We start from the raw sequence: 12,443 nt of genomic DNA on the forward strand, positions 1-12,443 counted from the left end.
GCGCTCGTCTACAGTTAGTATAAAAAGAAAGCCTTTGTCTTTCTCGGGACTACAAAACTGTTTAGTGCGGCCCCCCCCACCCCCCCCCCCCCCCTCCCTCTAAAACCCGTCAGCAGCAGCAGTCTACACGGAGGAACGCTTCACAAAAAAGAAAAAATAATAATAAATCAGCGTCCACTGTCTTGTTATATTATGCTACATTGTTTTTGCTTTTTCCGTACAGAGCGCGACACAAACGGAAACTTGACATCATCATTCTCTTCTTCATCTCATCCTCATTCACCGCAAACAAAAGTTAGGGGAAAACTAAAAAGGAACCATCTGAAACATGGTAAAGACAACTCTACAAACAAAACAAAAAAAGCTGGAATTTTATCATCTGAAGTGGAAAAAAAAAGTTGTAAAATGGGAATGTTTCGATGCCGTCTTCTGTCATCATTCGCTTTTTTGTTGTTTTTTTTTCTCTGAGTTTCTAGTAAAAAGTCTGAGCTGGAGTTTAGGTAGCAGCGGGGTCAACCTGAAACTCTGAAGTTGCCTACTCCGGTTCCTTCCTTCCTTCCTTCCTTCCTTCCTTGTCTGTCACGTTTTTTTTTTTTCACATTCACAAACATTTAAAAATTCCTTGTGCAAATCAAGCAGTCTTTAGAAAGAATGCCCTCTGAAAAGGTTCTTGTAAAAATATATATAACTCCAAGGTGGCTGACGTGTGTGTGTTCTATTTATCTTTGAAAAACGGATCTGGTGATGGGTTGGGGGTTAGCTTTGTACCAAACCCACCTCCCACCTCCACCTCCCTTCCTTCCTTCACTCTCCCCATTCTCAAAGAGGGGGGGGGTTCGGTTTGTTGTCTGTGTGGGAGTGTGACCCAGGCCCGGTGGTGTTTCATCTGTGTCCAGAGGGCATCTGTGCGTAGACGGGGTATGCGAGGCGGACGTTGAGCGAGTCGTTGTGCTGCACCAGGGAGGCCTGGTGGTAGTGGAGCACCAGGTCCTTCAGGCTGCTGTACAGGTTGTAGGGCTCAGCGAAGCCGAAGCCGCGAGGTGTGCTGTAGATGACGCAGTGCTTCACCTCACCTTCAACACTGAGACACACACAAAACACACACGCTCAGTTCCAGTGTCATCAACTTATCAACAAACACATGATACAGATATGTCCTTATACACTGTTTGCTTAAAATCATATGTGTGAATGACACCATTACTGCGGTTTCTATATTAAAGGGACAATTCAGGGCTTTTGAATTGTGGTTGTTATAGGTTAATGACACATAGCCCTGTGCCCATGTGTGTGTGGACCACACACATTATGTCTGCAACGTTATTTTATCAGAAAGCAAAACTCTGACTGTGAACTAGAGCTGCAACTAACGATTATTTTCGTAATCGATTAATCTGTCGATTAGTTTCTCGATTAATCGATGAATCGGTTGGTCCATAAAATGTCAGAAAATGTAAAAAAAAATATTGTATCAGTGTTTGTCAAACCTGGAAATGACGATGTTCTTGAATGTCTTGATTTGTCCACAAACCAAAATGATTCAGTTTTAATGATTTCTTTGTTTATGTGGAGCAAAGACTAAGAAAATATTCCAATTTAAGAAGTTAAAACAATCTGAAATCTTGTTTTAATCATGAAAAAAGCTTAAAACCGATTATCGATTATCAAAATAGTTGTCGATTAATTTAGTAATCGATTAATAATCGATTCATCGATTAATCGTTTCAGCTCTACTGTGAACCACCTCTATGGGCTGAAATATGTGCCACCAGAAACTGAATTTGAATTGTTTATATTTGAATTTGAATCGCTAAACTTGAATAATTGCATTAAAAAACTGAATTTGAATCATTTATATTTGAAATTGAATTGCTAAACTTGAATAATTGCATTAAAAAACTGAATTTGAATCACATAATTTGAATTTGTATTGTTTAATTTGAATTATTGCATTGAAAAACTGAATCTGAATAGTATAATTTGAAATTGAAGTATTCAAATTCAACACTCCATATCTCTTCGTATTCAGTTCTCAAAATTCAGATTCAAATTACTGCGACATACATCCGGTTAGTTCAAGGATGAAGGAAGAGCAATCGAGCGCAGATACAGGATAATCTCTTTGGATTTCGCCAGAACACAGCAGCAGAGAAAACAAACCTGAAATAAATATTTTTCTGTGTCCCAGAACGCGGTTTTAAGATCATTTGAGGCGAGAAATTAGTGATTTGGAATTCAAAAATGTGGTTTGTGTATTAAGATACACCTCTCCGGTGCTAGTTTACTGCTGCTTCATTTGGTAAATTATTGGCTGATTTTAATATTTGTTTAATAAAAACTTTTTTTTTTTCAAATTGTGCAGGTATAGCAGTTCATATTCTTTATTTTTTCCTATACCTCATGACCAGTAATAGCTAAAATAGTGGCCGTTGCTCTGTATAACTAATGTTTCACATCTTGTGTACTCACACGACAGAGCAGGCGTAGCAGCCCTTTTTGCTGCTCTCTCTGACGAGGAACATTCCGTCTGGCTTCCCAAGAAGCAGGTCCTCTGCCTGGGTCCGGTTCAGGTCACCGACGAACCAGCTCTTCTCGTCGTAATGAGGCAGGTTCACGTCCTCCTCGCTCACAAAGTAGCTTCTGTAGCAGGGACACGATGAGAAAACGTGGTGAACTGGGGAGCGGGATTCATTCAGCGAGTGAGAGAAACTGAATGATGCTTAATAAACAGAAACCTGACAAACTGTGTGTGTACAGCAACAGAGTCAACACACTGCAGCTTAAGAAACCACGTGCAAATAAACACATAAGTCATGAACTCAGTCACGAGTTAACCGATGGAAAAAAAAAAGTGGGCTGAGGACTTACTCATCTGTGTTCTCATTCTTGATTCCCAGCCAGTCGTTGATTCGTTTCTGACGCACCCCTTTGTGATTGAGCCAGCTACAGAGAAACGTGGAGAGAGAGAAAGAAACATTACTACAATTAGGAATCATTATGAAAGGCTCTTTTCAATTCCAGCTGGGTTAATGGTGCGAAGAACAAACATGGATCTGACCACGTCTTCACACAATGATTTGGCAGGAAGTGTCCGACTGTTTCTCAGACCCACAGTCACTGACCGACCGTTTCTCAGGGCCGTACCACAGACACAGGTATAACGGGAAGTCACCATTAATGTGATTAACTGTGTTGTTTTATCAGGTTAGTCTGAACTGTGTTTGGTTATCTTTTTGGAGAAATTAAGAATTTGAGAGGATTTTTCAGAAGTTCAAAACCACCTGAAAGGTCACAGCAGGATACAATTACAGAAAACTTCAGAATTTTGCTATTTACCTGTGAATACTGGTTATTTTTGCAATTTACATGTTTTGGGAGTTTATTTGCAAAACAAATAAACCTAACCATAATGAACTGGGGATGAGCTGATACTAATACTCAGTATTGGTCCAATACAAAAAATCTATGGATCGGAAAAATATTTCCTCTTTGAGGGAGAAGAATATTTGTTACACAGTTGGAGAATTGCGTATTTGAAATTGCTTGTGATATCACGATTGGACACAAACAAAGTGGTATCATGCCATCCCTTCAATGAAGCCTTCATGTACACACTTCAAATACTACTTCAAACGTTTTCAAATATTGTACTGCCTTCATGACTGCAGGCATGAAAAACAGCAAAATGTTTCTTTCTTTCCAAAAATGGTTCATCAATATGTTTGAGTTTCCTCAGACCTCAAATCTATGTGCTAACAGGACCTTGTCCTCTATCTGCCTTAGTGCCAAACACAATCTCACTCTAACAAAAATCTCCTTGGTCTCATCATCACATTACAGGCGTGTGTTTTGTTATAAGACCTCTGTACTCACACTAGATGCTGGTCCCTGATCTTGCGGAGCTGTATGAGGTCAGGCTTCAGGCTGTTCATCTTTTTGTCCGTCTCACGGTTGTCCATGGCTTGCATCTTCAGGTCCTGCTCCAGTCGTACCTTGCTGTCGTGGATCTCTCCCAGCCGAGACTTGAGCTTCTCGTAGTTCACCATGATCCGCTCGATCTCCTTATCGTTGCCCTCGTGGTGGAAGCGCTCGATGTAGTCCTTGCTGTAGCGCTCCTGCGTGTGACACTGCTCCTCAAAGATCTTGATGGTCTCGTTGAAGGCCTCGATGGCTGTACGCTTCATCTGGATCTCCTAGAGAAGGTGGAGAGAGGTGGTGTTGAGCGGGTGGACTTGACACAAAATTTAGCAAACACAACATCGTAATACCCAAATACATTTGTACCTGTGATGTCTTGGTGTATTCTTCGTACAGCCTATCGTACTCTTTGCTCTTATCCTGGTACTGATTGTGGTATTCCTGGAGTTTCTTGCCAACTGCATCAATGTTGTCCTCCTTCACCAACTGGTCCTGAGGGATTGAGGAGAAGAAAAGTAAGCATTAGAGAGTGAGCTGAAAATAAATACAGGGTGAAGAAACAGCAATAACTACTGATCTGGGTGCGAGAGAGATGGTTAAGATTGACACGCTAAGAGTGATTACATATAGATTCCCTGACTGACTTGCTGCAGGCAACCTGCAGGCAACCAGGTTCGTTAATGAACCACTGACAATGTCCTGGGTGAACAGAGACAGTGTGGAGACGAGGCGAACAAGTCCAGCAAGGGAGGTAGAGTGATAATAAATGCAATTGTGCAGTTATTTAGGGCAGCATGTAGAACAAGAGGATTTGGCCAATGTTTCATTGATCCTGCTTCTGCTGCATTTTGAAGTGGAATCATTCAGACCAGTGTGTGGAGAGGAAGGTTGGTAGATAAAGGGTAAAAGGGAAGACCTGGAGGCTGTAGCGAGGAGAAACATCAATTGTTGTACCTCTAAATATGTTAAAGCAGCCATAGAGTAGTCCTATAGCACATATATGTGAGTTATGGAGGTCTACTCACATACATTAACTTGTTTTTATGGTCAAAAACCTCCTAGTTGCTGCAAACGAGCCAAAAGAAATCTCTCCTCACTGAAGCTCTCGTCAGCCGCGCTTTCAGACTGAAATGTCACCCACAGAAGACAGACTGTGTTGTGATTGGTCAGCCAACAAGAGCTTTCCCAACTCTCTTGTGATTGGCCAGGTACCTTTCAGAGATCTCTCTGAGCCAGAGATTACAATACAACACAGCGTTCTCAGCAGTGGCTGAACTTTGTTTGTTTCTAAATTCCAGGGCTTCATAAACGAGGTAATGGTGCAGATACACACCAAAAAACAGCGTTAATTGGAACTTCCGTTCTATGGCCGCTTTAACTATTTTACTCACAGCTACATTTTTACATCATCAATCAATCAATCAATCAGTCAATCAAATCAAATGTAAGATGTGTGAATCAGCTAACCCAAGTTTTTAAGTGCTTCACCCTGCCTCCCAAGATTACTGGAAAGTAAACAACAGTGCAGTTTGAATCACCAGCAGCTTGGAACATCGACACAATTCTCTTCTCCTTGGCTCTATACACCACTACAAAGGATTTGAAATGAAACGATTTACATCCAAATCAGGTGAACGGTGTAGGAATTACAACACTTTCTATATGTGCCGCACACTTTTTAGCGGACCAAAAGTAATGGGACAATTGACTGAAACGCTATTTCATGGTGTGGGCTATTCCCTCGTTATGTCATCTTCAATTAAGCAGGGAAAAGTTCTGGAGTTGATTCCAGGAGTGACATTTGGGCTGATCCGATCCAGTATCGGTATCGGGTTCCAATACAGTCATAATTGACGGATCAGGAATCTCCGATCCAACTATAGAGATTTTTCCGATCCGATCTGTCCGTGTGTGTGTGTCTGCTGAAATGTCTCCTCAAGTGATTGAGTGCTCTGTTAGCTGGCTGCAAAAAGTGGAATGGGTTTCCTGAACTGAGGCGTGTCTCAATGAGACGCGGAGTAATGATTCATGACTCCGTTCAGGAAATCCATTCCACAGTTTACAGCCAGCTAGCAGGCAAGCATGATTGACCAGGAGTTAACCAGGAAGTTCAGCTCCGCAATTTGCTCTCTTCGGCCGACGTAATCCCAGCCGTCACCGTTTTAAAACGCCTGCTCGCTGAGGAGAACAGTACTGACGGCGGCATAAAAACAATGAAAATCACACTCCTCCAAGCCAGGGTTCACGTTAGCTGGTATAATGCCGGTTTTTGGCCGTTGTCACGTGAATTTGGCGGGCAAAAAAATATCACTGGCCAAAAAACGTGAGATTGAACATTCACAACTCGTCTGTGACTGCGCTTATATGTGTGTGTGTCTGTGAGAGAGAGAGAGAGAGAGAGAGAGAGAGAGAGAGAGAGAGAGCGAGAGAGAAAGAGAGAGAGAGAGAGAGAGAGAGAGAGAGAGACTCTCCGCTCAAAGTAAATAAAGTTAGCTGGATCTCACTCTGTGCAACAGAATTGTAAAAATTTTTAAAGAAAATCGCCAGGGGTCTGTTAAGTCGCTGTAAACGTTGTAAAAGTCGTTGTAAATATCATACTTGCCTGTATAAAGGAGTTTATTGAAGCCTTATCATCAAAATCAACAATGATGATATACATATACATATATATACAAATCAGAATAGTATCGGTATCGGCAGATATCCAAATTCAGAGATCAGATCGGAAGTGAAAAAAAGTGGATCGGTGCATCCCTATCAGCAACACCAAAAAACCTGGAAGACCACGGAAAAAAGTAGCAATATTATCTGCTCATATTCAGCCAAATGCTTCAGAACTCATTGGACGCCGCTTCACAGTGCAGATGGACAATGACCCAAAGCATACTGCAAAAGCACATCTTGTTTGTTTCATTTCAAATCCATTGTAGTGGTGTATATAGCAAAAAAGAAGAGAATTGTGTCGATGTCCCAATATTTATGGACCTGACTGTACATCGTCATAAGAAGATGGTTTAAGAAATGTAGCATTTTAGCCTCAGCTTCACTTAAACCTCACAATAGTCCAATACAGGTCACCAGAAGGATTTAAACTAATTAAGTTAAATTAAATACTCTCTACCACGTATTTGAAGGATTAATGTCGGAACTTTTTCTTTTTTTCCACATTATTATATGTATGTTATAGTATGTTATGTTAACACCTATTTGTGATAGTAGATCTGGTCATGAGGTGAAAGTGTTGGAATTAAATAACACCCAAGACTGAAAAAAAAACATTGGAATCCTCCATGTGTTTGTACAGGTGACCAGATTATTTTATGCAAATTTGTTATTGTATGCAGACCTGTTGGAAGCGAGAGATGGGGTACATGAGCTTGACATCCAGTTTGGTGTTGTACTGAGCCAAAGACTCGTGTCTGTAGTGGCCGATGAGCTCCACCACTGAGCTGAATGTCAGTGGATCGGAGAATCCATACTTCCCGTCCCGGTGGTAGATCTTTATCAGCTTGTTGTTGCCCCCTTTCCTGAGCACAGAAATGAAAAGGGCACATTAACACCATATTCAAACCAGTACACAGAAAAAAAAGAACACGAGTCCTGCCAAAGACTAGTTCCAGTTAAGTTTTTGTGTGGTTGTATAAGAAAATGACAAACGGTCAGCAAAGACTATGCTGCACCCTCAATGCCCGAGAACCAGCTTCAGATACGGACGCTCACTAGTAAAGAAAGCACGAGTGCCAGCAGGGACACCAGACGAAACTGATTTCAGCAAATTAAAGGTCACATAGAGTGGTCCTGTTGCACATATATGCGAGTTATGGAGGTCTACTTACATATATTAACTTGTTTTTATGGTCAAAATCCTCCTAGTTGATGTAAACGAGCCGATTGAAATCTGTCCTTTTCGAAGCGCTTGTCAGTCGCGCTGTTTCAGCCATAAATCTCGCCCGAGAAGAAAGAGTGTGTTGTGATTGGCCAGCCAGCGTAGAGCCTTCCCACCTGTTTTGTGATTGGCCAGGTATCTGGAAGTGACGTAATCTATCACGTCAGCTCTCAGAAGCGCAGCGCCCCCCTCTGGAGCGGTGGATGCATTGCTCCTCATTATCAAAACATTGTTTTAACAGTGTTTAAAAATAGCTTCTTCACGACTCCCCGCCACAGTCCCTTTATGACTTTAAACCGGAGTCAGACCCAGAGTCAGAAGACACTGTTGCTCGTGAAACACCTCCACAACGGACGTTATTCTTCTTCTGCGGTTCAATGTACGCAACCAAATGTGCCCGGACAACCGCCCGGAGCAGGACGATCGGTTGTTCAGGAGAACCGCTGCTTACGTAACTATAACGGGATTTTCACTGATCTCTAGACCCCGAGATTACAATAAAACACAACGTTCTCAGCAATGGCTGAACTGTTTGTTTCGAACCGTCAGGCTTCATAAACAAGGTAATGACGCAGATACACACCAAAAAAAACAGCGATAATAGGAACTTCCGGTCTAGTTCCGCTTTAAATAAAAGACTCACTAATGACTTTAAATTGGAATGTGATTAATCAACCTTGGATCAAATCAGCGTAAGTTATCAGTGGTAAGGTAATATAATATTATACATCATAGCTACTGTAACATTATAACATTATCACTGAGAGTTGAGATTGTTCTTCCTCTCTTTCATTGTGTTTCTGGTGCGTCTGCGAGGCCACCATTCATGCAAGGGTTTTCATCGCCTTTTTAAGCGGCTTCACCACTGAACCGTTACACACACTAAGTGCTCCTGCTTATGCCACTGTGCAAACAGGCCCGAGTAAATCTATGACTGCTTCAGTTAACAACTTCTTCATCAGTTCATCGTTACACCAGCCTGTTCTACCTGGAAATCTAAGTTTGTAAATCGCTCACGTTCATCCATCAAGGTCCATTAAGATAGTCAGCATTTTTAGCCCACTGGCAACACAACAGGTGCTGCTCTACTGCCTGATGGAAGCAGCAGTGGAACAACATCTCCTATGTGCTGTGAAGTAAAAACGCAGATTATCTACAGTACAGGACTACAGTGCAGGGAGGGTGAGTGGATTACAAGAAGTCAAATTTTCCAGTCATAAAAGATGTCAAACATTAAGATAAAGCAGTTCATTATATGAGCCTTTCTTTAAAGGGACGCTATGTAGTATTTATGGGTTTATATAACCCAAAATCCACTTTTTTATACATATTATGTGCTCCTGCATTGTCTAGTCGATATAATAGTTTTTGTTTCATTTTCGTAGTGTTTCAAAAAGTCATGTAAAATAACATGGTCGCGGGCCGCGGTTGCATAGCCACTGTTAGCAGCGAGACGCCATGTTTCTACCGCAGCCTGTAAGGACAAACGCGAGAGAACAAAACAAGCGTCTCTTTACTTGTAGCGGAAGTCCCGCCTCCTCTCTCTCCGCTTCGTCTGCTACGGCCGCGGTAGCTCGCCCTCTCCCTCGCCTCAAGAACCTCATCTGCTGACACGGAGAAAGACGACGAGGACGACATTTGACCAGCTGAGGACACCGTAGCGCTCAGGGAAGGGAGGGGGTGAGCAGAGCAGCAGGTCTTTGTTGTAAATTTCAGCCTCTCCTCTAGATGGCACTATAAACTACTTATTTCCCCTTTAAGTAGCAAAAACTAAATTTTCCTTGCGTCTCTGCTGGCAGCCATGTCTCAAGCTAGAAAAGGAAACTCAAACTTGGCTGGTTTCAGGTTCTAGTTGCTCAGTTCTCCCTGAAAAACCTTATTTTCAGAGCAGTAGGTAATTGGCTCCAAATGATCACGATTCTGTGTCGGTAAACTGCCCCTCAACACATGATTTTCCTGCAACTGTAGTTAAGCAGAGGGGTGGTTGTATAAACAAGGAGCAGGAGAAGTCCTCTACCACGCCTTCCAATCCTCCAAAAATCACCCTGCGGTTTGAAAAGCACACCATTTGTGATACAAACAAAGAGTTTACCTTAATGTGAGTGTGTAGTCGCCCTGCATCTTGGTGGAAGCATCCCGGACCAGGTAGGTGCCGTCGGGCATGTCTCTCAGTTTGTCATTCACCTCCTCCCTAGACAAAAAAAAAAGTGGGTCATTGTTTTTGTGTCGAGTTGCTTGAGCTGAGCGTGTGCCCTGATGGTGTTCCATTTTGAAAAGTCTGCCTCCAGTTATCAGCATCAGGCAATGAGGACTTTCCCCCCCCACAGCCACATGCCTCAGAGTAAACAGTCCATCAGTAAAACGATGTTGGGAGAGACTGGAAGGACTGGTCCCAGCCAACAGTGTGTGTGTGTGTGTGTGTGTGCGCGTGCATGTTAAAGGTGGCAGACTGGCTGTCTCCACTGTAGGTGTGGTACTCATCTGACTGTGTGTGTGTGTGCACAATGGCTGAGAACTAACCTACATTTAAGTCGCTCTGAGGCCTTAACAGTTACAATTCATCACTTCTAGACATTTTCAACAAAAATTTTACAAGAGGATTTTTTTACGTATCTTCATTCTGAAATTCAAATCCAAGGACTCTTAAGAGACTTGGAGCATTATAACAAAGATCACGCAGATAATCTTGCACTGTGCAGAATGAGAAAGAATTTAAAGACTGTAAAAAAATTACTGGAATTAAACCAAGATGCTTGATGATTTCAGCCCGCGCAACACGTTTATCAACTAACTCCAAACACAGATATTACCCAGACGTGATGATCAAACAGTCTGATCTAAATCTCAACACAGAGCACAGGTGACTCACCTGGATATGTCACCCCAGTACCATTCAGCCTCCTGCAGAGAACCTCCTGCTCCCCCATCCTTGGAACCATTGTTGCTGCCACCGCCTCCCACCACGACCGAGGAGGGCTGCTGGGTCTTTGCCGGCTTCGGAGGGAGAGCTGAAGGAGAGGAAGAGGGAACATATTACGACTGACCAGATACTAGGGCTGAACGATATGGACAAAATTTCATATCTCGATATTCATGCCAGATATCTCGATATCGATACGATATGACTACAGGTTCGGTGAAAACCAAGCATTTTTCAGAAAAATAAAAACATTATACAAAAGACTGTGGAAACTTTCCACATGGAAAGTGCAGTTTTATTGATGAGAACTCACTGCCAGTCATCAACATTAACATAAAGTCACCCAAGAATAAATAAATAATTTTTCATCATCACATTTTTACTGCAGCTCCAATTTAATGTTCGATGCGTTATCAGTCATCGCGCAAACCTGTTGGTCCTACTTCAAATCCCAGTCTGCTAACCGTTAGCTGCTAACCGTTAGCTGCTAACCGTTAGCTGCTAACCATTAGCAGCTAACGGTTAGCAGCTAACGCACCTCTCGTCTCCTGCGCTATATTATCACCTGTATGCTTCCCTGGGAAGAAGGACGTCTGCAGACAGCGGGTCTTGAGTTCGGAGTTTGTTGTAATAAAATGGATCGTTAAACTGATGTAAGGTTCGGTTGTCCGGCGTGACCGCCCTCCTATTTTTGTCATTGGTTTGCTTCAGCTGTCGATCCCCAGCAAGCATGAAATAAGGTTTGTGATTGGCTGGCCGTAGTGGTGCATTCAAGGGCAATCGTAAAAAAGATGTTTATTTCGACTGCCGGAGCTGTACATGCAGGGCGAGCGCGGGGGAAAATCTATCGTTTATATCGTTGCTTTTTCGATATTAATATCTTGAATGTTCATATCTCGATATCGATACGATAACGATATATCGTTCAGCCCTACCAGATACTGAACAGATTATGGGTGTTTTATAAATGTCTGCATTGATATCTTTTCTTTGTCTTGACGACCACTCAAAGCTGCTTTACGCAACAGTTTTGCCATTCACCCATTGACACCCATTCACTCACACTCACAGCACAGTTTCTATCACTCATCTTTCATAGCCATACAAGCACAGCCGGTCAGAAGCAATGTGTGGGGTTAAATGTCTCGCATGTTGACGAGTGGAGCCGAGCATTGAACCTACAACCTTCCCAATGGTTTTTTCTACGATTCTTCTTCTTCTTCTTAGTAGTTTATTTAAAAGGGGACAGTACTGTTTCATAAAACACATGATTACATAAAAAAAGCCAGAATTAGCCAGAAGGCTACTTTTCATCTGTAGTCCCCTGGCCATGATGTGAAAAAGGCAATAAAATAATAATTTAAAAATGCACACAATACATGTATTCTAACATCAAAACAGGCTTCTCTTTTAATGTTGGCAGCTGTAGGTAGCTTTTTTTGTGTGAAGGCCTTGTATGTTGTGAGCAGTTTAACCTCCTCAGGTACTGAGTTCCACACATTTGCACTCCTTACTGACCAGGCCGACTTACTGAAAGTGCTCCTGCACAGAGGAATTTAACAGTCACCTCTGACAGAGCCTCGAGTGACACGCTCAAGGCTGTTTCTGCATCCATCAATCAATCAATCAATCAATCCATCCATCCATCCATCCAGCACTGCAGTCAGGGCATTACAACAGAACTCTCACGTGTACTCCACATTATGTAAATTGAAACAA

The 12,443-nt window shown here is 42.4% G+C and overlaps 2 protein-coding genes across 5 annotated transcripts in view; one reads left to right on the forward strand and one right to left on the reverse strand.

Annotated features, from left to right (window-relative positions):
- Positions 1–12,443, forward strand: part of mast2 (microtubule associated serine/threonine kinase 2) — a 264,070-nt gene that overhangs the window by 157,502 nt on the left and 94,125 nt on the right. The gene's annotated exons all lie outside the window — the stretch shown is intronic.
- Positions 883–10,708, reverse strand: pik3r3b (phosphoinositide-3-kinase, regulatory subunit 3b (gamma); the record flags this gene model as incomplete). 3 transcript variants are annotated; one of them, XM_083887692.1, is made up of 7 exons in its annotated part: positions 10,674–10,708; positions 9,897–9,995; positions 7,265–7,445; positions 4,285–4,410; positions 3,874–4,193; positions 2,869–2,943; positions 883–1,081 (listed from the first exon to the last, which is right to left on the reverse strand). In XM_083887692.1, exons 2-7 carry the CDS (start codon positions 9,965–9,967, stop codon positions 883–885), a joined length of 972 nt encoding a protein of 323 aa, XP_083743818.1. In that variant the 5' UTR covers positions 9,968–9,995; positions 10,674–10,708. The 3 variants fall into 3 exon arrangements, with proteins under 3 accessions (XP_083743818.1, XP_083743817.1, XP_083743816.1); XM_083887691.1 differs by lacking the exon at positions 10,674–10,708 and adding an exon at positions 2,470–2,640 and having other exon boundaries at positions 4,024–4,193; positions 9,897–9,982; XM_083887690.1 differs by lacking the exon at positions 10,674–10,708 and adding an exon at positions 2,470–2,640 and having other exon boundaries at positions 9,897–9,982.

This window comes from Microchirus variegatus, assembly GCF_963457635.1.
Source record: "Microchirus variegatus genome assembly, chromosome: 4".
Classification (NCBI taxonomy): domain Eukaryota; kingdom Metazoa; phylum Chordata; class Actinopteri; order Pleuronectiformes; family Soleidae; genus Microchirus; species Microchirus variegatus.